We start from the raw sequence: 22,500 nt of genomic DNA on the forward strand, positions 1-22,500 counted from the left end.
CCTCCCTCCCTCCCTCCCTCCCTCTCTCCCTCCCTCTCTCCTCGCTGGACAGTGCAAGAAGACTGGGGCGGGGAGAAGAGGGAACGATTTGAGCGAGGTAATCGAACGTCGCGGTCTCGTTTTCCCGAAGAAACGCACGCACGCCTAGTCCTGTTTTTCTACAGGTGTGATGAGATTCACCTGCAGATTTGTTAGTTAAATGTGGGCCCGCTCTGATGATCCATCATTCGGGTGGAAAGTCGATAGCTAATAAAAATGTGTTTATTTCAAGACACAGTTGCTGCAAGCCTTTCTTTCCAGCGGAAAAATAAAAAAAACATCGCGCGGTAACTCATTTTGAAATCCAGCAACAATGGAGTGGTTATTACATGCTAAAACGAGCAGTCTGGTTAAAGTTCTGTCGAATTAAATTTTGTAGCTCAGTCAGATCCCTTGAAATATTTTTGTTTCTGTCGTTTCTAACGCAGGCTTCGCATCCTGTTGTGAATTGTTTCGTGTTCTTTTTTTCCCTCCTTCCTGTCTTTTCTGTCAGTCAGGTTTTACCTGTCAATGTAAATCACATCTTGTAGGACAACATCCGAGCTTTCAGTGCAGTGTAATTTAATTCTGTAACTGCCTACTTACAAAAAATATCTGACTTACCCATAAGCTGGAAATAGTTTGTGTCCTATATCCCTACTGGGAATGTTATTTCATATCAATCCTACAACTGCAAATTTGTTGAAACCACCCGGTTTATCACTTGGGACTTAGTATTTTTGAACGCTTTCAGTAAAATATTGAAAGTAACATGGGTTCAGATGTGGTGGATTGGAAAATGGACATGAATTGAGAAGGATACATCCCCATGTCTCAGGTCATGAATTATGCATAATTCACAGCACAGAAGTGTTGCCTGTCTAAGGTGAAACAATTAGTTCAGACTTGCCAGTCCTGACACATTATCTTGAGGGATTGTGTTTTCACAGCCTCCAATAAACAGATCATTTGGACACTATCAATAATGGCTGTGTGGTGGAACCCTGTAAGACAGGGGTGTCAAACTCCAGTCCAGGAGGGCCACGGCATCTGCTGGTTTTTCATGTGTTTCTGCATGAGTGATTATCGCAAGTCATTGATTGGCTAGTGAGTCTGCGCACCTTGTTGCCAATAGGCTGCGGACTGAAAGGAAATCGCAAATACCTGCAGACACCGCGGCCCTCCAGACCTGGAGTTTGACACATCTGCCGCAAGATATCGCTCCGTGTTTTAGCGCATCGTTCTTTGAGCGACGATGTGACCGCGGTCCCCCACCTCCTCCTCCTCCCCCCTCCTCCTCCTCCTCCTCCTCCTCCTCCTCCCGAGTCTCTCTCCCCGCCTGTTCTCTTCCGCGCTTGGCTGTGTGCTCAGTCTCGTCGCGCCCAGACACTTCCCCGCTCCGCAGCCGTTTAGCTCAGACATGTGAGGGTTTAGCTCCCTCGCTTTGATCTCCCGTCGACGGTCCCTCTCAGACGCACGGAAAACTGCCGCGCGCGCAGATCTGGCACGTCTTTTTTCGGGGCAACGGTCCTTTGTTGTGGCGCTGGCAGCAAACCCTCAACCTCGAGACTCCCGTCTCCAAATGCGCAGCAGGTCTTCTTGGAACAGCTTTCATGCTGGGCATTGATAGCAGTCGTTCAAGGTGGCCACTGGCTGTCTGCCCTCCCTGGTCTGCGTGGGTGGCGGCAACACATTTTTTTGCTTAAGTAATTTTTGTCCGTTTAGCCCAATAATACGGCAACAGTTTTGAAGGCTTCTGTTGTCATGGAGTTTTGCTGAAACCCCTCCGTGTCTCCTTATAATACACTGGCAACGTGTAAATATTACTTGGGTAACTATGGTAATTAAACTCTCACCCTTTGCCAAGGATATTTCTGCAAGCTTTGCTTTTGGCATACGATCAGTTTCCCTAATGTATGTGTCACAAATGTTTTTACAGCAAGTGCAGTCTTTACCAACGCATTTAACACATGCATCTTGTCATCATTATTGCTATCGGTATACATATGAATATGCATATCCTCTTTCAATGAACAGAAAAAAGTCGGTCTACAAGAATTTGTGAAAGCCTCAATTTTCCCATTGTGTGTGCATGCCAGAATCATACAACACAAGTGTTTCTGGGATGGGTCTGTGGTTTCCGTCATGCTACAGATACATTTCTGTCCTTATATAGGAGGCCACAGAAATCCAGTCGTGGGAGAGAATCCCATGGCAACGGGTGGGATTGGTGTGGAAACTGTTGACTATAATGGAATGTAACGTTTTCTCTAAACCAGGAGGAACCACCCCTTTACGGGAAAGCCCCTGTTTTATAGCCGAAAATGCCAAGAACACTGTACTTGTTCTTGGACAACATGGCAGACGTGGATTAAAATAAACCCTGGACATCTTCTGCATCTTTTTGAGGAAAGTATTGTGTTTCACATGTGTAAAACGCACAAAACATATCGTTTACGTATGACTCATAATCAGATCGTGAAAAATAACCATTTTTAAAAGGAGACACTTTTACACATTTCATCCAAGGCCAACTCGCAAGCAAAAAAAAAGTAATAAAAAAGGGGGAAAATGTGTTCTTTTTAATTCAGTCATTTCCAGGAAAACTTTTTTGGGAAAAAAGGTCAGATTTTTTTTGTTTGTTTCCTAAAATCTGTGGGCATTTGGGGTTAAGCCATCACGCTGCATAAAGTAAAATGAAAAAGCGTGCTGCCACAGAGGAATGCGGCTCGCACATTTGTAATTCTCACTGGTCATGTTTTGACAGTCGTCTCCTTTGGCTGTTTTTGCGCTTCTTGTTTATGATGGTGTCGCTCACACAATGTTCTCCTTTTTTTTCCCGCGTGAAAAAGAGGGAGAAAAAAAACCTTGATTTTCTGGCACCGAGAGGGAGGCGGGGAGGGGAAACTCATCTCATTAGCCTCCAATCCGCACCGAATCTTATTGCATTTATTAATCCCACGCTGTTCCTGCATGCTGGAGGCTGCTCTTCTGGGGGGGAAAAAGGAAAAAAAAAAATCTCGCTACAGACACCTTTTCTCCATCTGTTCGCAGCTACAAGAGAGAACAAGGGCGTCTAACAACCAGGGCTGCGGAAGGACTGTAGAAAAAGAAAAAAAGCATGTCAGATCATTTACCAGCAGGGATGCACGACTCTTAAAAGAAATAATTAAAAAAAAGACTTCAGCCCTGCAGAAACTAGAACTCCTGTCTAGTCAGCAACAAAATGGCACCCAAAGCTTTATTTATGTCTAGAATTTTCATTTGGTGTAGTGCGAGCATAGAATTTATTCCATCAGCCAGCCTCATCCGTGTTCATCTGAACTGGAGGGAAAGGTCCCTCACACACACACATAACCACACACATATGCACTCACACACGCGCACACACACACACACCACACATGCACACACACACACGCATGCACACACACCATACACCACACACACCATACACACACGCACAAATGCACACACACACACACAGAACTATGATTTCATTATTTCCCCAAATACAAAAAGCAGAAAATGGTAGCTGGCTGATGGATCTGAAAGCCATCAGCCAAAGCCTTATCTGCGGCGTGCGATGGGCGCAGGTGTGCGAAGCGATTCCCCCGCGAAACCCGGCTCGGCTTCCCCCGGCTCAGCCAAAAACCGATTCAAAAAAAGGAGCCCTTCCCAGTGGCTGGCTGAAGCCAGATGCGGGTCCCCTTTGGCGCGCAGCGCCGGGCGTGTCTGACGTGAGGAGAGGGCTCTCGGCCCACACAGAAGCCCCCGCGCACAGATATGCCGGGGGGGTGGGGACCGTCGGGTCAATGATCCATTAACACCTGCCAGATGAATCAGGCCTTATCAAAACAGTGGTTCGCGCTCCTTGCCTGCCGTTGGCCGATCGAGCTGAGATTCTGACAGGGTAACGGCTCAATGGGAGATCGTCGGTGCGTCTGCGCGCGAGTGCCTGTTTCTGGACCGAAAAGGCCACGGCTGACGTTTCAATCGGTATTCTATTGCGGCCGCGACTTCCTCTGTGTGCTGGGAGACGGAGACGAACCGGCGTGGCCAGAAGCACATCGCCAAAATCCGAACGCTTAGCACTTTCCCAGACATTGCACACTGAGAGAGACACCACAGTTTGGCAGGGGGGGGGGGGGCGGAGGTCGGGGGCAGGGTTTGGGTCAAAATGTACAGGGAACTCCCTCAGCCTCTGTGCACTTTTCAAGCTATACTGCCACAGCAAGATTCTTCGTTAATTTGAACAAATTGTTTCAATTAATTTCAAAATGACTTCATCCCTGTACTCCATTTTGTCTTGATAAATTGTAAGGTCATGCCAGGTGTGGAATAACTTGTTATCTTTAAGCAGCGCACGTTTAAAAAAAAAACAAAAAAACAAAACAAAAAAAAACCCCCCATCATCATGTATTTTGTGGATCTGCTCTGGAAATAGAAGACTGTATCTGCTTTATGTCAGCATGGCGACCTTCCTGACCCGAGTAATTTCTAACCCATCCCCATTACCGCCGAGACTGAGAACAGGATATTACCTCTTAACCTCTGTAAACAGGGGCTCTGGCGCTGAACTGCGGCCCGCGTAGCCTTAGCCTCCCGGCCCCCCGGCTGGCTCCCCGTGACCTCGCCGGAGTGCAGTTTTTGAACTCTGCGAAGAAGAAAACACTCGACCCGGACGGTCAATTTTATCGATCCGCAGAAAGCGTCTGAAATGACACGTGATGCCTGAAAAGCAGCAGCGCTCGCTGGCCCCCCCCCAGTCTCCGTCTCTGCTGTGGGCGGTGCGCCCCGTTCCGTGAGCTGCCCTAACGAGGTTTAGCTTGGAGGTGAGCGAAGCTTGTGGCGTTGGAGAATGGTAATCGCTGTTCTGCAGTACAGGCCGAGTGCTCAAATTTGCCTCTCGGAATTTGTACTCTTGTATATATTAATTATTTTGGTTAAATTGTATACAGTTTCTAACAATGCCTCAATCTTCTTGTAGTTCAGTTTATATTCAGTTCACATTTAGTTCATTTTATGTTCAGTTTAAGTGTAACCTCTTACAGTTTTTTTTTTTTTTCGTCACAAATTGGCAGTAATCAATTAGTAATTAACATCCTGCGTGGCTAGTGCAATCTGTCAAGCTACTCATGTTCAAGTGCCGGTGAAAATAACAAAAAAAGATTTAAAGCGTTGCATGGTTAATAATATTTTTGCTTTAATACCGTAGATGACTACATAAGAAATGAACGGCACTGATCACACCATTCACTTCCCAGTGTCACTTTAATTCCAGCAGTGCCAAAGATTGCACTTCCAGGTCAATGCCCAATTCCACTCTATCTTGTATTTGAATAGGAACTGGCCACATTTAAATTGCATTCAGGCTCGACGCTCGCACAAGCAAATGTATATTTTCCCCTCTGCTAGATTCACCCACACATAGAGCTTAAGTGAAACCCTGTCTCATTACAACACTGCGAGGCATGTCAAATTAGATATTCAGCAAAAATGGCTGAAGCAAAAACCTGGGTAATTAGGGATATCAACTTCACATGAAAACGGTGCTTTCTGAAAACATTTTTTTTTTTCATGACTCTCCCTCTTTTTCTTACAATTTGTAGTGCATTTTACAGTTTTACATTTCAGCCAATTAGGAGAGAAGCTACCACAGCTTACATTCTTCATGCATGCAGTTCAGTTATACTCCTGGATATTTTCTGAAACCATTCAGTACCGAGCTCTGGGCTGCGTCAGCAGCACCCAACCTAGGAATCAAACCTCTAGCCTCAGCATTGCAACCCCAGTTCCATAGCTGTTATGCTTCACTGCCAGCAATATCATTGAATGTCTCTAAAGCTCCTCACAACCTCTCTGGTCAAGTTGGTAGGGCCAAAGACAAGCAAGCACTCTCATGCGCTGCTTCTTTTCGCACATTGGTCAACAAGTCATGCTCACAGATGAGTTGGAGGAAGAGCTGAACACATGAGTTGGAGGATGTGCAGCTGAACTATGACCGACCTGGGGGTGGGGGGGTGGGGGGGTGGGGGTGGGTGTCACTTGTATGCTATAACACATTGTCATGCCAACTAGCATTCATGCCAGCCCGTTCGGCCCATCCATCCATACAGCAGAGCTGCACCTTACCTGGATACCCCTTCTGAAATATTTCACACACTAACTGAAATCACGCCCACTGCCTTTTTGAACATTCCGTTTGTAGCATTTCCCTCCTCATAACATTTGACAGTTTCCTCTCAAATAGACACGTCAACACTGGTTTTATAGCTGTGTATCACAGTTTTTTAGAACCACACTTTAGGCAGATGAGATGATTTGTGTTTCAAATGTGACTCACCTTTGTCACCTCACTCAAGACACATACTGTACAGTACAACACAAAACATCTAGACTGTCAAACATATGGGCTCTTTTATCTGATTAATCCAATCTGCTTTTGATAAAACTCTCACTACGTAAACAGAAATGTTTATTGAAGGATGACAAAAGCAAAAGCAATGACATACACTTTTATTATTTTGTTAGCATTTCACACAATATAAATATGGTGCCTTGCCTTCCTGTCCCAGCTGATTTTTAAATGTATTTGAAATGTCTTCTTTTTATGTTATATTCAAGGGTGTGTTATCTGATGTTTTCTAAAAATAATATCAAACAGATTTCTTCCATTTGTTATTAAAATCTTGAGAGAGAACAGGAAAAAGAGGATCAATGAAAAAGTGCCAACATGGGCCCATTGGTAAGAACAATCAACATGCAGAGATTAGAACACTTTCACAGACGCTGAGAAGAACATCAACATGGTATATGATCTGTAATCAATTTTATGACTATCGAAATAGGGCACATCTTTATATGAAGGGGTTTATTCCACAAATCAGAATTCCTTCATTATTACCCGATAGTCTTTAGAATGGGAAATAACTTCTGGAAAATACATTTTCTGCAAATGCGCTTTTCGTTCACACAAGAAGCTATTTTAATTCAAGGTTATCGTGAGTCAACGTATACACTGCGGATACATCTATTCATACATATTTACACAGTTCTTCATTTAAACAGTATTTCACTAACTTTATGACATTTTGTAATGCCCTTATTCATAAACCATTGGGTGGAAAAAATATCCACCAAATGAAAATTGATTGTGTATTTCCTTGTGAAAAGATTATTTTGATTACAATTCAGTTTAAAAAAAAATAGAAATGTTGGTTTTCTTTTCATCTTGAAATGTATTTATTTTCTCCAAAGTGAACTATCAATTTGGAGATTAAATTCATTAAATGAAAATACTTATTTTAAACAGCTTTAGCGTATTTCATGGCAGACCAAATAGATTAAAAGATAAAATTAAGAAAGAGAATCTAATCATTTTTGTAATCTGTTACATCAAACAAGCATGTGTGAGATAATTGAATGAACTGGTGTTAATACGTTTGACTGAGAGAAAGTGATTTTGGAGGCCTGTAACGATGCTCATTGTAATCTGCAATGCAATGGAGCAAAATGTCTGTTCTTACGTGCATGAAGCTTGACTCTTTTATTTCATTATTATAATATTAATGAAAGTGGCAATAACAAATTGGCAGGTTAAAGGTGAGACATTAATTTTAGGTTATATTTGGCGAAATTAAAAACCTACAAAAAAACAACAACAAAAAAAAAACAAATATAATAATACTCTCATATTTAGTTATTTTTTGAACGTGGTCAAAAAACATGTATCAGCTAACGTGTTGGAAACATAAGAAAGCCAATCAATTACAGCTGATAACCCAAACATGTTTACAGGAATACTCTAACGTGATAGTCGCATCCATCTACAAATAAATATTCCCTGTACTGTCCTGTCCACGTATCTGAGCAATGAAGCGTACTATTTTCCTCGATTAATTCTTACTGTTGCTGCAAGGAGATTAATTCTTTACTTACATAAATATATTTGCGCGCATTTCTTTTTAAATGCGCTAGATGGTGCACTGTGAAAGTCGGCAGGTTTAAAGGTTTGATCATTAGTAACAAAATCTGGTTGCTCAGTAGCGCCACTTGCTCTCGCCTAGCGGCAATACCCATCAGTTACAGTATTATTACACCCCTCATGACCACGAACGAGCCAATAGGCTCCGGGAGGCAGAGTTGTCCCTGTGGCCGCCATTAAAGAAAGGAATCCATGAATTCAAATGGAAACCAGGAGGAACAGAGACCGAAATAATGGTTAAAATGACCGAAAAAATATAGTCCAACATCAGCTTTCGATCGGTTTTTTACAAGATGTTTTTCATTTTTAAATCGAATTTGGTGCTGATGGAGCAATAGGGGGACGATTTTAAGCAAAGACCGTTTTAAGCAAAGGGGGAGGGGGAGAGTTGCTTCTTTGCTCTCCCTTTCTTTTTGTTTTAAGATCATTTTCGCGTCTTTTAAAAATTAACTTAACTTATAGAAGTATTTTAGCATAGTCGACGCGGTGGATTGGATGCTTTTATTCTGGAAACTGATATTTGTGGCGGACAAGAAGAATCGAAGGGGTTGTTGAATTACATTCCCCAACCGATTGTTTAAAAAATATTCTCGTTGTAGCTTCGCTAGCAGGCTATATACATCTTAGAAAATATTTTTGAAAATCGTTCTTTCTTTCTTGGGAACTGAAATGATGGAGTGTTCGATCTCGCAGTGAAAGGATGAGTTCTTGTTTTGTACCGAACGGGGCCAGCCTGGAGGATTGCCATTCCAATCTATTCTGTCTGGTAAGAGATTTAAAACTAAAGGAAAGCAGCCATTTTTAACTAGCTAGCTGAAAAGAGCTAACGTTAGCTACAACAGGGCAGAGCAGGCTTGTAGGCCTGTCGAGCACTGCAATTCAAACATCACTCGTCAATCCATCATTTATTTGCATACTGCGAAGTTGTGCATGATTAAAAATTAAGGATATTGCATAATAACAGTGCATGTGTTTTTCTATAACACTGGCTAGTGTTTTTGTTTGGTATTATTTGACAAGTTAAACTGCGTGTGTATCAACATTTAATACAAGTGTCGGCTTTGGACAAACGTGCAAATTCAGAATGTAGCAAGCTAGCTAGCAAGCTGAAGTTTATTTTTCATCTGACGCTACTGAAATTAACATGCATGCTGCTTGTTCACACTGTTTAGTCAGCGCATTTGAAATGTTCTATAACATAGCTTAGAAGCTAACGTTATTTCGCTTATGCAACTGTTAGCTGGCTGGCTAGCTGTACGCTATGTTAGTTTGTTAGCTAGCCAGCTAGCGTTTACTGTTAACGTAAGATTAATCATTCGTTAACTAAAGTTAACAATCAGATAAATGCTTATGTTGTTATTTGGCTAGCTTGCTAACGTGGGCTAACTACAATTTGAAATGTCTTGCTTGTCTGTTAAGAAACCTGCATGTTTCAAAATAACGAAAATTAGTCAGCGTCGTGATGATTGCTTTGGATAAATTATATGAAGTAGGACTTACAGGGTGCAATTATTACTGTATTAGTAAGCGAAGTTGTTTTGGTTTCATTTCTGTTATATCCCTCGCTGGCTGTCGACTGATTTAGCTGCCTTGCTAAGTTATTAGAGCTGGCGAGAGATATGGCTTGATGACTATCTAGTTTGGCGTTTCATGTTGTTTACAACACATAGTTCTGCACTTAAAGTTATTTTCCCCAGTATGATTGTTTTAGACACTGGAAATGTTCACTACAGGGAAATGTGTCGATAGTTGCCATTCTTGACATTCGCCATCATTATTCATAACTTATTTTTTGCCATTAATTTACAAACCCGTCGAACTTCCAAACTGTCCAGTGTAGTCTACTTTTGGATAGCTAGCTGGCTAATATTTAATTTCTCTTTTGTAGACTCGTATACATTAAAAAAATGTATTTACAACAAAAATGTGGTGGTTGTCTGATTTAGGGGTCATCCAATCTTAGCTGGTTTGAAAGGAGATATAATTAACTTGGCTGTTGTTAGTCGGGTGTGCTGCATGAAAATTGATGTTGCTAGCAGGCTAAGTAGGAAGTTTCCTCTAGTGTATTGCAGTGAACTGTTTTTGGATTCATTTTTAATGCACTGCTCTCGCGGTGTAAAGTCATGGACTGGTTTTGGCTTAGATTTCCCTTTGTATATTTTTGCGTTTTATGCATGTTTGTTAGGCCAAGCCTATGCATGGGAATGACCGAAGTAATCTCAATATTTAATGACATAGTTTCCTTACTCAAACAAATGCAACCGCTACCAAACAAAACTAACGCGGACTAATTGTGGGTGACAACGCGTGCATCATTACCCAGGCAGTTTTTGAGAACAACTTTTGATATCGATCGAGTTGCAATTATAGATGGCTTTTTCGTTTAAAACATGGAACGCTGCAGTGAGGGCCTTTTGTATTTGGAGAATGATGAAAACAACGTTTACTCGCTGTTGAAAGAATAGGAAGGCTGAACATGTGGTTCAGTATTGCCTTAATACAAATGGTTTTTAATGCCCGTAGTTCTTGGTTTCACATGAAACGACAGGAACGCAACTTCTCATATTAAGCTAGCGTTATTGGTTCTTAGCAGGGACGACATTTTGATACTAGCGTAGGCTTTCCCTGACGTTGCCTTCTAGCTGGATGCCAAGTGCACGAGTCTTGTTAGGACCGTGAGATTATGAGTGATTATACACCGGTGTTTAGTTTCATCGCAGTATTACAAAATAGTCCTGAAATGGGTACGCTTTCAGAAACCTGAGCTGGGTTTGTGTTAGGGGCAAGTATGAGGCCATGTCAGGAAATAAATAATGTTGTGCACCGCGTTGACAACAAATGTTGGTTTGACTAAAAAGTCGGCAACCCTGGGGTGAATTTAACTCCAGTTTATGCGACAGCGGAGCCCTGGAATGTTTTGGCGGTGTTTTTAGCTAATGTTTGTTTTTGCTTATTTTCAGACTAATTTCCCGGCAATGTTTAAAACATTGACATATTGATATCCATTATATTGTGTATATAACTATAATCCCCAGACCTGTAATATTTTTTTATTCGTGCCGTTTTAAAACTAGGTTAGTTTCTTCTCTTTGAATGGACAAATAGTGGGGAAATTTAGCAGATTTGCCTGTCACACCACCTGGTTTCCACAAATCATTAATAACTACCAGCTCAGCAACTTGTGTTCTGTGTGTAGGAAACTACTACAAACTTCAGCGTACTGCTGCTGTTCTGGTTTGGCTGTGGTTTACCAGCTCTGGACAGATGTGGAAACAAGCATGGTTTTTGTGTTGCACAACAGTGTGTTAATTTGGGCCAATGACATTCTCTTTTAAGCAAATTCAAACGGCAAAAAAACTGTTTCTTGTTTCTAACCCGTGGTCTCGTCTGCTTCTGGCAGCATTTTCTGTGTGTGTGTGTTGGGGGGGGGGGGGGGGGGGGGGGGGGGGGGGGGGGGGGGGGGGGGGGGGGGGGGGGGGGGGGGGGGTGGCGTGGCCTAGATGATTTGAGAACTTCACCTGCTGTTTCAAAATCTCTGAAAATGGCAGCTGTTGGTTTTCGATGTTTTAACGGGACGAGAGAGCAGCGATGCGAGTGCATGCGAACAGCTGAGGAGAGGCCTGTGAAATGCGACGGCCTCCAGATTAGGCGAGCTGCGTGTGAAAGCAGGATGTATTTGCCCTCCAGACTCTACAAGAAGCTCTGATTTATGGTGGGTGCCCGGTAGTTACTCCAGTTCACACCCCAGGATTTGAGACTTTGCTTAATATCGCAATTGTTACTGTTTATGTTTTTTTTCCTCCGCTTCCTGCTTCGGCTTTGTGTCGGTAGGAAAGGAGATTTGCAGGTTTTCTAACCTCGCCGTGAAGACGTGCCAAGATTTATTTTGAAGTGACAGCTTTTTGAAACGAGCGTGAAATTCATAAACCGTGCAGAGAAAACAATCTCCCTCTGCCTTTCGAGGACGGTGATTTCATGTTTAAAAAGGAGAGGAGGGGAAAATAAAAGCTGAAAGCTTTTTCACTTGGTCATTGATGGACAGTTGTGTGCTTTTGTTTTTGTCCTTTTCCTGTGTCACCCCTGGCTGACAGTATAAAGGCATTTTTCAATTAGGTGGGGATTCTGGATTTTTTAAATATTTCTTGAGGTAAATTTGTATGTATTTTTTTTTGTGGAATTTAAATGACTTTATGCTTCTCAAATGTAGAGTGTCGCTGTGCATTGAAAGGAGTCCAAACGTTCTTCGTGACGTCGCGCCGATCGTTTGATAAAGGGCCAATGACACTCGGCGGCCCGGTGCTGTAATTGCGGGTTATCCGGTGTCTCGGTTCAGACGCTTCTTTGGCACCCCCACAGATGTTTCTGGCTAATGGCAGGTGACACCGTGTGCCCTGCCACGAATAAAGACATTACGCGTTCGAGGGCCGGCAGTAAGGACGCGAGGCCCCGAAACCCGACATTTCGGACTGGCTTTAATGAGTCCGCGGCGAGACCTTTTGTTCTGGTGCGGAGTCAGAGAAAATCTGCCCGCGTTCTCCTGGGCGGGCGATAAAGGCGCTCTGTGAGGGAAATGTTTGGATTTAATGATGTCGAGTCTCTTGTCCTGATAGTCCCTCTGTACCGCGCGCTCGTGAAAAGCAGCGGGCGCAAAGTTAAAAACCCGCTGCCGCTTTTTAACCCGAGTGGCCATTGAGCGTTTCTTTCAGCGACTGGCAAGTCGCGGCCTGAATGGCTTTCAGTGTGCTGTCATGCATTGTTTCCCTCTGAGATTCCGCTGAGTTCTGAAAGTCATGCTCTGGTTTTTTACACGGTCATGCGCTCCTAACAGTTACTTGCTGTTTTGATTTTGGAAGTCTTAATATTGTCAGGGTATGATGACATTTTAGTAGTTTTGGAAAGATGTAGGCTATTGTAAGCCTGTTATATGCATATGTCCTTGCAGTAGATTAAAAAAAAACCTGACTTAAAGAGGTAAAGAAAAATAAGCAGTTCCAAAAAATGACCAGTGATTTAATTTTGTATACAAATAGTGAGACATGTTTCCCCCTCTGATTCCAGTGAGTTCTGAAAGTCATGCTCTAGTTTTTACACTGTCATGTGCCCGTAACGGTTTTGTTTTGGGAAGTCTTAATCTTATCATGGTATGATGACATCTTGATAGTTTTGGAAAGATGTATAGTAAACCTGTGTGAGATGCAAAGATCTGTTCTTGCAGTAGATAAAATAAATAAATAAATAAACTGGACAAAGACTTTGACAAGAAAGAGTTAAAGAAAAACCAGCAGTTTCTCAAAATTACCAGTAATTAAATTTTCTATACAAATAGAGAGCTCACTTATCCACTTAGGATGTAGAACTTCAAATTATTTTGCTATTAAAAACAATATGCAATATGACAAACCCACAAGCGGACTGTGCAAGGCCGTATGCATAGGAATGTTATCTTTGCGGAGGGAAGCCTGCTCAGACGTGAGAATCCACTGAAAAGGAATATGCTAAAAATATATATATAAATTTTTATTATGAAGTAATGCTTTTTTTTTTGTCTACCGTCATTCTGCAAGATGTGGGATATCCTTTGCTCTGTGCTCTGAACACTCATATCTAAAAGACTCGGAACGTTTTCTTAATGTATGCGTTGTGTTGTTGTTTACCTGGAGCCTGTGCGTGTGACGAGTGGCAAGTCGGCTGTCGAGTTTATCAGGATTGTGATGCGCACGTGTGTCTGCAAGCATGTACACACACTTTGTAAAATGCAGCTTAATACCTTGGACACGGTGCAGGTGTTACATTTTAGGTTTTCTCGAGCTTGTGACGAAGTAATCGTTTAGACCTCAAGTTTAATATTGCAATCACTGCCACTGTAAATAGCTTTTGTTTGATTTGAGCAGCACAGCCTGAAATGGTACTCTAGAGTGGAGAAGATGGCTTGTTTTGACTTGGCGTTTCTATTTGGGACTGACACTTTGGTGCGCGTATTTTTTTTTGCAGTCCAGGAATCCTCTCGCGTCGTATCTCTCGGCTAATCTGTAGTTCTTCTGAGGTGAGCGGTGCAGGAGGCCTGGGGTTGTTCTGCCTCACTCTTGTACCACTCGGCTTGGTTTAGTTCTTCAGCCGGATTTGAATGGATTTGCCTGCCCACAGAGGAGAGGTATCTGGCCTGGAACAATTATCTTGTTGTACCAGAATGGAATTCCAGAGTGGTCCCTCACTGGAACAATGTCAACAGAAAGGGGAAGAAGAAAAAAGAAAAGTAGAATTCCACTGAAATGGAGCACGCCCTACTGGTCTTACCCTGCTGTTCCTTTAGCAGTTTAAACTGTGCTGATGTGTTTGTCCTGTGTTGTGATTAGGGGGTTCGGCTTCCAAGCAGCCTTCCAGGTTTAGTGCTCGTGAAACGCCGGTTGGAGAGAGCTTGTCGTCGGCTACGTTAGCGTCCTAGCGCAGCTTTCCCGCTGTGGCGCTTCGGAGACGCCGGTCGTGAATCGCGGACGCCATCGTTACGTTTCCCTCCGTTAAGGCCAGCCTGCGTTTCGCATAAACCCCGAGCTCCTGATGGGTTTGTTTGTCATTAAAAAGGATTAAGGTAGCCAGACCCCTGTTCGCTGTAAATTTTGCGAGGTAGCCCGTTTGTGCGAGACCGAAAGTTGAGCTCTGGTGCCTCGGCTTCGAACAAAAAAAAGATGCCTCGGTAACTGTCATCCTGCCCCCCCCCCCCCAGATCGTCATACGAGTTCCTCACAAGGCGTTCCATTAAAGAGGATTAATGGCCGCTCTTTAAACACAGCTTAACAGAAGTGTTTATTTGCAGGTGCTGAGTTGCTCCTGAAGCAGAGCTGACTCTCTCTCTCTCTCTCTCTGCCTCCCGCCCCCCCCCCCCCCCCTCCCCTTTAGGCTGACCTGACGGGGATAAAATGGAAGCGCTACGTGTGGCAGGGCCCCACCTCGGCCCCCATCCTGTTCCCGGTGACGGAGGAGGACCCCATCCTGTGCAGCTTCAGCCGCTGCCTGAAGTCGGACGTGCTGAGCGTGTGGCGGCGGCACCAGACGCCGGGCCGCCGCGAGCTCTGGCTCTTCTGGTGGGGCGACGACCCCAACTTCTCTGAGCTCATCCACCACGAGCTGACAGGTAAGCGCAGGGGGGCGGGGGGGGGGGGGCGGAGGGAAAGGACCAGAAAGGTCCCTGCGTGGGGCGCTCGGCTACTCTCATTTTTCTTTTTCTGGCAGTTCTCTTCCTAGCCTTTATGCACTCTTCCTTTCTTGTGGTAGTTAGTCTTGTCCTTTTGCTTGAAATTTGGTTATTAGCATCTTCACGTACTGTAAGTGTAAGAGTGAAGATTTTTTCGAAGCTCAGTTTGAAGCTCGGTGGTGTCGTGAAAGTTCCTGTGGCGGCCTATTTATATCGTGCGTTATCTGTCGGGACAGGGGGGAAGGATCGGAGGGATGTTCGCTTTGTTCGGGCCTGTAAAAGCACGTCGGAAAGGGTTCCTTCTCCGTTTCAGGCGGCGTTCGATACGGATCCTAATTGCTCTGGATGCTGTTTGTTCTCAGAAGCTCCAGGTGCGATCGCCGCTATGCGCGCGGCTCTTTGGCGGTGCGGTCTGCGGGAGCGTCGTGTCGAACGCTAACGCCATCAGGCGGGATCTCTCTGGAGGTGGAACTCGAATGGCCCCGCCCTCCCCCCTTAGACCCACCCGGCAGGTGTCTGCAGGTGCGCCGTGGCCCCCTGGAGCGAGCTCCGACGACGGAGACGAAGCGTTCTATATTTAAATTTCCTATTTGTGCCGCGCGATCCTTATCGCCGCCTCGCTGCGACTAGCGCCCACCTGCGCGAAAAAAAAAACGCGCCTACCCAGAGACCGCCACGCCATACCGCCGCTCGTGGGTTCAAAAGAGAGGGGCGGGGGTTTGGGGGGGGGGGGGGGGAGCTGAGGGGCACGGGGGCCAGGGTGGTGGAAGCTAAGGGGGGCTGGGGGCAGGGGGGGTTGGAGGTGGGTGAGAAACAGTGCTGGAGAAATCGTGCTCTTTTTTTCCCCCTCGTACGCTAGCCACCGCGGGGGTGGGGGATGGTGGGGGGGTGGTGGGTGAGAAAGGGACACGGGATCGGCGAGGCGGGAAGTTGGCGAGCGTATAAATTTGGGACCCCTGTCGTTCAGGAGCGGACCCCCCCCCCGTCTGTATTCGTGCCCTCTACTGAGCGCGCTCCCCGGCCCCGTCACGCGGTCCGAGGCCCTCCTTCATTATCCGCCATCGCGCCGCGAGCCGCCGGGAAATGGAGGCTCGGGCAGAGGAGGGCCGCCGATTTGCCCCCGTCGCTACGGGGTAACTAACGACCCACAGCGGTACCGCCGGGGTATGAAATGGGGTGGAGGCGGGCCGGGGAGCGGGGCCAGAACCTCCACTTTTCACGGGGGTGTGGGCGCCCCTCCTTGGTGCTCTTGTTTCGGGGCCAGGTCACATGCTGTCCCCAGCGTTGAGCCAGGGCATTTCTGTCGAGCAGAGCTGTTCTTTTGGTTCGGTTTTCCTTCACCGTAGAGTTGGGGAAGGTGTTCGAAGCACACGGTGTAAAATAGGCAGGGGACACCAGGCTCCGCCGTCTGGTGGATCCGGAAGATTCCGCGGCTCCCTCAGGCACAGCCAGGAAGCGTTTCTCTCTTTTTTTTTTTTTTTTCTTCTTCATTCGTTTTCAATTGGAGTCAATTTGGATATCCTCATTTGTAATGATAGGTACGTCTTCTGGAGTGGAATCACTTTGCTTTTTCTCGTGTGGATAAAAGAGCTTTAATCAAATAATCCCGCGGACTAAGTGTGGATACGCTCAGCGATCTGACAGTCAGCGCGGGCAGCCTGTGTGTTCTGTGTTCACAGAGCTCATCCTCGCTCCTTTACGGTGTGGGCCGGTCTGCCCTTCCTGCTTGTCCTGAAAGGGGAGTGCTTGTTTTTAATTGGCCGACGGACTGGGTGGCGGAGGGCTTCCCCTGCCGAAAAGCGGAGTTTGCTCCTCAGCTTCCCGCCGCGGGGCGACAGTGGGCGGAGCTTAGCCCGGGCCGCGCGCGCGTGCTGGCGTAGCCGCCGAGCTCGGTTTTTTCGGAAAGCGCCCCTGGTGCTCCCCTGCGTCCGGAGCCGGGCACCCCGTTGTGCCAAAGCGGGCCGCCGTGCGTGCTACCGTCGGCGGGACACCCGTCCCTTGAGCACAGGGGACGCCAGCACCGACTGGTGGGGCGGCAGTTGGAGCCGCCGGATGGCTGAGCGAGGTCTGAAGCGGTCACACCTGGGCGGGTGTAGCCGCTGCTGCCGCGCCCCCGCTGCTGACCGTGCTCGCGGCCCTCCCTGTGGAGCAGATTTCCCCGGGCGGGACTGTGCCGAAAGAGGGGGGCGGAGCCGCTGCGGGAGACCGCGGTCCCTGGAGCGTAGCGCTGCGGAGTGATGAAATCTGGGGCAGCCGCGGCTCGTCTGATTGGCTGTCCGTCACTCGTCCCGGACGAGCGCTGCGGAGCGAGGGAGAGGAGAGAGAGAGGGATCCCCGCCGGGAGCCAGCTGACGCTCGTAGTGCCGCTCTACCCTCCAAAATATGCCGCTCCGCCCCCAACATACGCCGCTCTACCCCTCCCCCCAAAATGCATTGCTCTGCCCCCCCCCCCCCCCCCCCAAAATGCACCACTCTGCCCCCCAATGGGGCATTTTAATTGGATAAAAGACTAGTATCCAGTGTTTACAGTCGGGGCCCGGCCGTATTGTGCAGGAAGCCAGACGCATGTTTATGTTTTCTGGTCCGGGGCTCTTTGTTTTGCGTCTGGTGTCTGAAGCAGGACCTGCGTAGCGCGCGCGGTGGGGTGAAGGGGCCGGCCTGGGCTGGCTGCAGGGCCCTGCTCTCCCCTCCATTGTGCACTTGTTGGCTCCCTCATCAGATTAGCGGCCGGCGTGAAAGTCTTTAAATTTGAGTGAGTGCCATTTCGGCGAACCGGCGCTCTGCTAATCCCCTCTCTCTCTCTGGAGGGGGAAGGGGGGGGGGGGGGGGGGGGGTCGGGGGGGGGGGGGACTGGAGGGATCTTTTAATGCCTGGCTCTTAATCACCATTCAGGGGAGGCCCAGAGTGGGGGGTGGGGTGGGGGGGGGGGGCGACTTGGGGCTGGGTGATGAGGTTTTGGGGTAGTGTGAGTGTGGTTTTGGGGAGGCGTTGCGGGGTCGGGGAGGGGGGATTGGTCTGTTTTCGTACGTCGGGGACTTGCCCCCGTTCTTAACCGAAACACTTGAGAGAGGCGGATCTTCCCCCGGCCGCCGCGCTCAGAAGCGGTTCCGGGCGGGGCGAGCGCGGTCGCTAAATTAAACGCTGCCCCCTCGGCCGACCGCGGGCGCTTCATTCTCATGCAAATCTCTCGCGAGGCTTGGGCTGCGCTCGCTATCCAGGGGCGTCCAGAGAGCCCAGATAAACGAGCGCGTTTTCGCTCAAAGACCGTCTGATCTCCGCATGGAAATTAGGGATGGGAGTCTGTCTGGGAGGGTAATTGCTCCGCGGTTCATTTCTGCCTCATTTCTCCCACCCCCCCCCCTTCCCCTCCCCAACTGCCAACCCCCCCCCCCCCCCACCCCCTCTCCCACCCCTGCCCCCGCCCGCCAACCCCCAGTGATGTTTGAGCTGTCGAAGCTGCTGCCAGCCTCCTCTCCCCTGGGCCTTCGCTAGGCTACCTGTTAGCATCGTGTGCGCAACATGAACTCGGCTCATGTGTGAGTCCTGCACGGATCTTGAGCAACAAGCAGCATTCATTCATTCATTCATTTTTTTAAATGATTTTTTTTGTCATTTTCAGTCTCGACTGTCACATTGGAAAATTGGTGTACTGTTGCATACGAGTCGTCCTGTTTGAATTTGTAGAAAAAAAGAGAGCCAGTAGATCAACCAACCCCCCCCCCCCGTGCAATGTACTCGACCGAGACCTGAGAACTCTTAAATTTTGTACTTGGGTGTTGCGGCCCGTCTGAGCGCGCCCAGACCGCGGGGACGGCGGCCCGACGCGCGGCTCTTTGTGTCGCTAGCGCGGTAATTCAGTTTCACGAGTCAGACCCGCCGCTGAAGGCGCTCCGCGGCGAGGAAGAAAGGGCCCTTGTGTTAGCGGGACAGCGGATCGGAGCGTCTTATCGGCGAGCCGTCGCAGAGAACGCCCGGGGGGCGATCGAGCCGGGGAGCACAACAGGCCCGCGTGAAGCGTGCCGAGAGAGAGAGAGAGAGAGACTGAAAGAGAGGGAGGGAGGTCGAGAGAGAGAGACTGAGACCGAGAGAGAGAGCGAAAGACCGACTGAGAGAGAGGAGGGAGCTCGAGAGAGAGAGAGAGAGAGACTGAGACCGAGAGAGAGAGCGAAAGACTGACTGAGAGAGGGAGGGAGGCTGAAAGAGAGAGGGAGAGAGACAGAGAGAGAGAGAGCAACTCTGCTGTCCTGCCCGCTCGGTTGAGGACGCTATGTGACGCGATGGCGTTCACTGACTCTCGGCAGGTGGCTGAAACCTGCTTTTCGCCGTGCGTCCCGCTCGTTCTATCGTTGGCGGGAATGTGGGAGGGGCTGTGTGTGTGTGTGTGTGTGTGTGTGTGTGTGTGTGTGTGTGTGTGTGTGTGTGTGTGTGTGTGTGTGTGTGTGTGTGTGTGGCCTGACCGCGGGTGAGAGAGGTCGCGGTCCGTGCACTTTCAAAACAAGCAGCTGTGTTTCAGCTCAGCCCACCGTCAACAACTGAAAAACATGTTGCCATAGATGTGTTTTTTACTTTTATTTATTTATCTATTTATTTAAAAGGAGAGTGCCCTCATTTCCTATTTTTTTGCTTTATTCAGACAGGAGTAAAAAGTAAGAGGCACCCATGGAAGGGGGGGGGGGCAGTTATATATGCAAGGGTGTAACTTCAGTTTGAATATAGGTGGAGTTGAAAGGCATAGACCCCGAGAAGTGCAACCCTCTCTGGAAGTCTGGGGGCAACCTCCGCCCCTTGAAAGAAATTTTTCAAAACGGCTGTTAAATGATCATTTAATCACTTCAGACTGCTGATCAATATATCCCAATCACAACATGAAATCCCCATCTTCACTGTAGGAAATTATTTTTCTCACCGTCATGCTATGTTATCGAGGGGTTATTTGGCCTGTTTTGTAATATTTTTTTTGGGGGGGGTAACTGTCCTACTCCCCCCCCCCCCCCCCCCCCCCCCCCATAAATGACACCCTTGTGTACATGCTCTGAGTCACCCCCGCTGTGGACTGGCCCGCTCTTCTCGCTGTGAGGACTGTGTTTTTCAAACCGCAGTCAGGTTGTGGCACGCCGTGCGCGGTGTGAGGTGTAACTGTGTTTGGACGATGCTGAACGCTTCCACGGTAAATCCCCGGTGACCTGGCGTCTTTCCTGCATGAGGGCCACAAGTACCGTTTGCATGGCCCCCGCAGACAGGAGTCTTGCTGCAAACCATCATTAGCCTTCCAGAAATCTACACGCTTAGCCAAACATGGCACTTAAGATAGCATCGAAGCGCTGGAAAAGAAACTGAAAAAATATTAAGCTTCTTGTTTGCAAAACTTGCTTAGACATGTTTTTTTTTTTTTAAATGGAACCTCCGATTTTCTTTTAGAAAAAACATTTGCTGACATTAACATTAGATATGGCATTGCATGGGCCATTTCTGTTGGGTTAGAAATATATGAGTGTAAATGTAAGCATTTATGTGACGCGGCAGGTATAGTGGTGCACATATGAAACTCTTCACACAGTGGGTATTTCTTGGCTGTAGGGCTGGTCGTGTCCTGTAGGCCAGGGTGATGCAGTGTGTTTTTGACTGACTCCGCCATGTTGCGTTCCTTGGGCCTTGCAATCCTGCTTCAGCCAACTTCTGCAGCGATTTGAATACTGGAGAGAAGGAAAAAATCAAAAACAGATTCGTTGTACAAACGATGCCCGTCTGTGCTGCGTTAGTGCGAAGCCACGGTAAGTATCTGCCTGATCTGAATCGAACCCGCGGCCCTTCAGCCCCGCCTTCCGAGAAGCGCCTCGGAATGGCGTTTTGGCGTCCGCGATGTCGTTCTCCCCGGATCGTCGTCGTCGAATGGCATCTCGGACGGCGAGCTCTTCGATTTTAAAACCAGGATACTTCTCCTCGGTGCGTTCCCGCTTTGTCCGCTCCCTTTTCTCCGCGTCGTGGAGAGGGCGATGTGTCGGAGGGGCCCTGTCTGCTGGAAGGGAAAATCGGAGAAAACGGGGGTGAAATTGCTCTGCGGGAATTCTGGCGGGAGCGAAGAGGGCGCGCGCGAGAGATTGGCGCTGCGTGATTGCCGTCGCCGTCCGTGCGCTCCGACGCGACCGCGCAGGACTTTTCAATCTACTTTGATCTGCCCCACAGTTCTGCATTTTAACAAATAAACCCCTGAATAGGTTTTTTTGGCCATTGCTGAACAGCACGAGTTTTTGGTGTTTGTGGTAACCCACGGTTACATGGCGCTACGGCCCAGAGTCACTTGACGGCAGGGCTGTTCTGCGCGGCGTTAAGGCGGTCATGTGCGTCTTGGTCACAGGTCACGACCGCGGTGAAGACCGCGGTCATAGGTGAAACCACGGCGATGACTAAACCGGCTGTTGGCGGGGCTGTGTTGACATGCCTCGTTCGAAATTCACTACAGAAATAGAAAAATGGGCAATTGTGTTCAGTTTAGAATAGTGTTGGCCAACCTTACAAATCGAGTCTTTCAGGAATGAGGAACAGTTTTGGGTGACGTCGCGGGGATTAGCAATTTCCTTTTAACAAATGAGTTTTGAAGGCCTCTGTGGGTGTTTGGCCTCCTCACCCTTTTGATGAGGACAGATTTGTGTGTTTGCCCCATCTGGTTTAAATTTTGCGCGCTCCCTGCCCCATCGACGGCCCCCCGTTCCCCGCGTGCGCACAGCGGTCAGGCGGTACGCCGTTTTGAGTCGGGGGGAAGGCGGGGCCCAGGTAGGCGACGGACGCTGCCTGCCCCCTGACCGTTCGTGTTTAAAGGCTGCTGTCTGACAGGAGTTTGCGTGAGTGGGGTCGGTGTGGTGGAAGAAGGGCGTAAAAACAAGAAAGCGTTTTGTGTACCTGGAACCTCGGTACGCCCCGTTAGCGTTCGAGAGAGGTCCTAAGTGTTATAATTCAGCATCTTTTACGGGCAACTGCAAAATAAACAGAATAGCGAGTGGCGAATTGAGGCCGCTTAGCCAGGTTGGTTTTGAGGCGTAGGTGCGGTGGATCCATTTTGCGGCGACGGTCTCCTGTCTTGCACACTCCTCTTCCCCCCGCCCCCGCGCTCCGTGTCCCAGGCCCCCCCCCCTCCCACGGAGCCCCCCCCCGGCCGCGGTGGCGCGCGGGGTGGTCATGTGTGAACGCTGCCCGGCGCTCAGGAACCGTTCATTAATTAGTAATGGAGACTCCCGAAAATGCTATCAGTGCGGACGGAGACGGTGAAAGGGAGCGGGGGAGGAGGGAGAGAGAGAGAGAGGGAGGGAGG

General features: G+C 47.9%; 1 protein-coding gene across 1 annotated transcript in view; it reads left to right on the forward strand.

The window, feature by feature from the left end:
* The first annotated feature begins 8,139 nt into the window (after positions 1-8,139).
* The window catches only part of med13a (mediator complex subunit 13a), an 86,922-nt gene continuing 72,561 nt past the window's right edge, over positions 8,140-22,500 (forward strand). The window contains exons 1-2 of the mRNA XM_035434917.1: positions 8,140-8,771; positions 14,900-15,134. Coding sequence (XP_035290808.1) covers positions 8,706-8,771; positions 14,900-15,134 — 301 coding nt within the window. The 5' untranslated portion in view covers positions 8,140-8,705. The remainder of the gene's footprint in view (positions 8,772-14,899; positions 15,135-22,500) is intronic.

This window comes from Anguilla anguilla, chromosome 9 (assembly GCF_013347855.1).
Source record: "Anguilla anguilla isolate fAngAng1 chromosome 9, fAngAng1.pri, whole genome shotgun sequence".
In the NCBI taxonomy this organism is placed as follows: domain Eukaryota; kingdom Metazoa; phylum Chordata; class Actinopteri; order Anguilliformes; family Anguillidae; genus Anguilla; species Anguilla anguilla.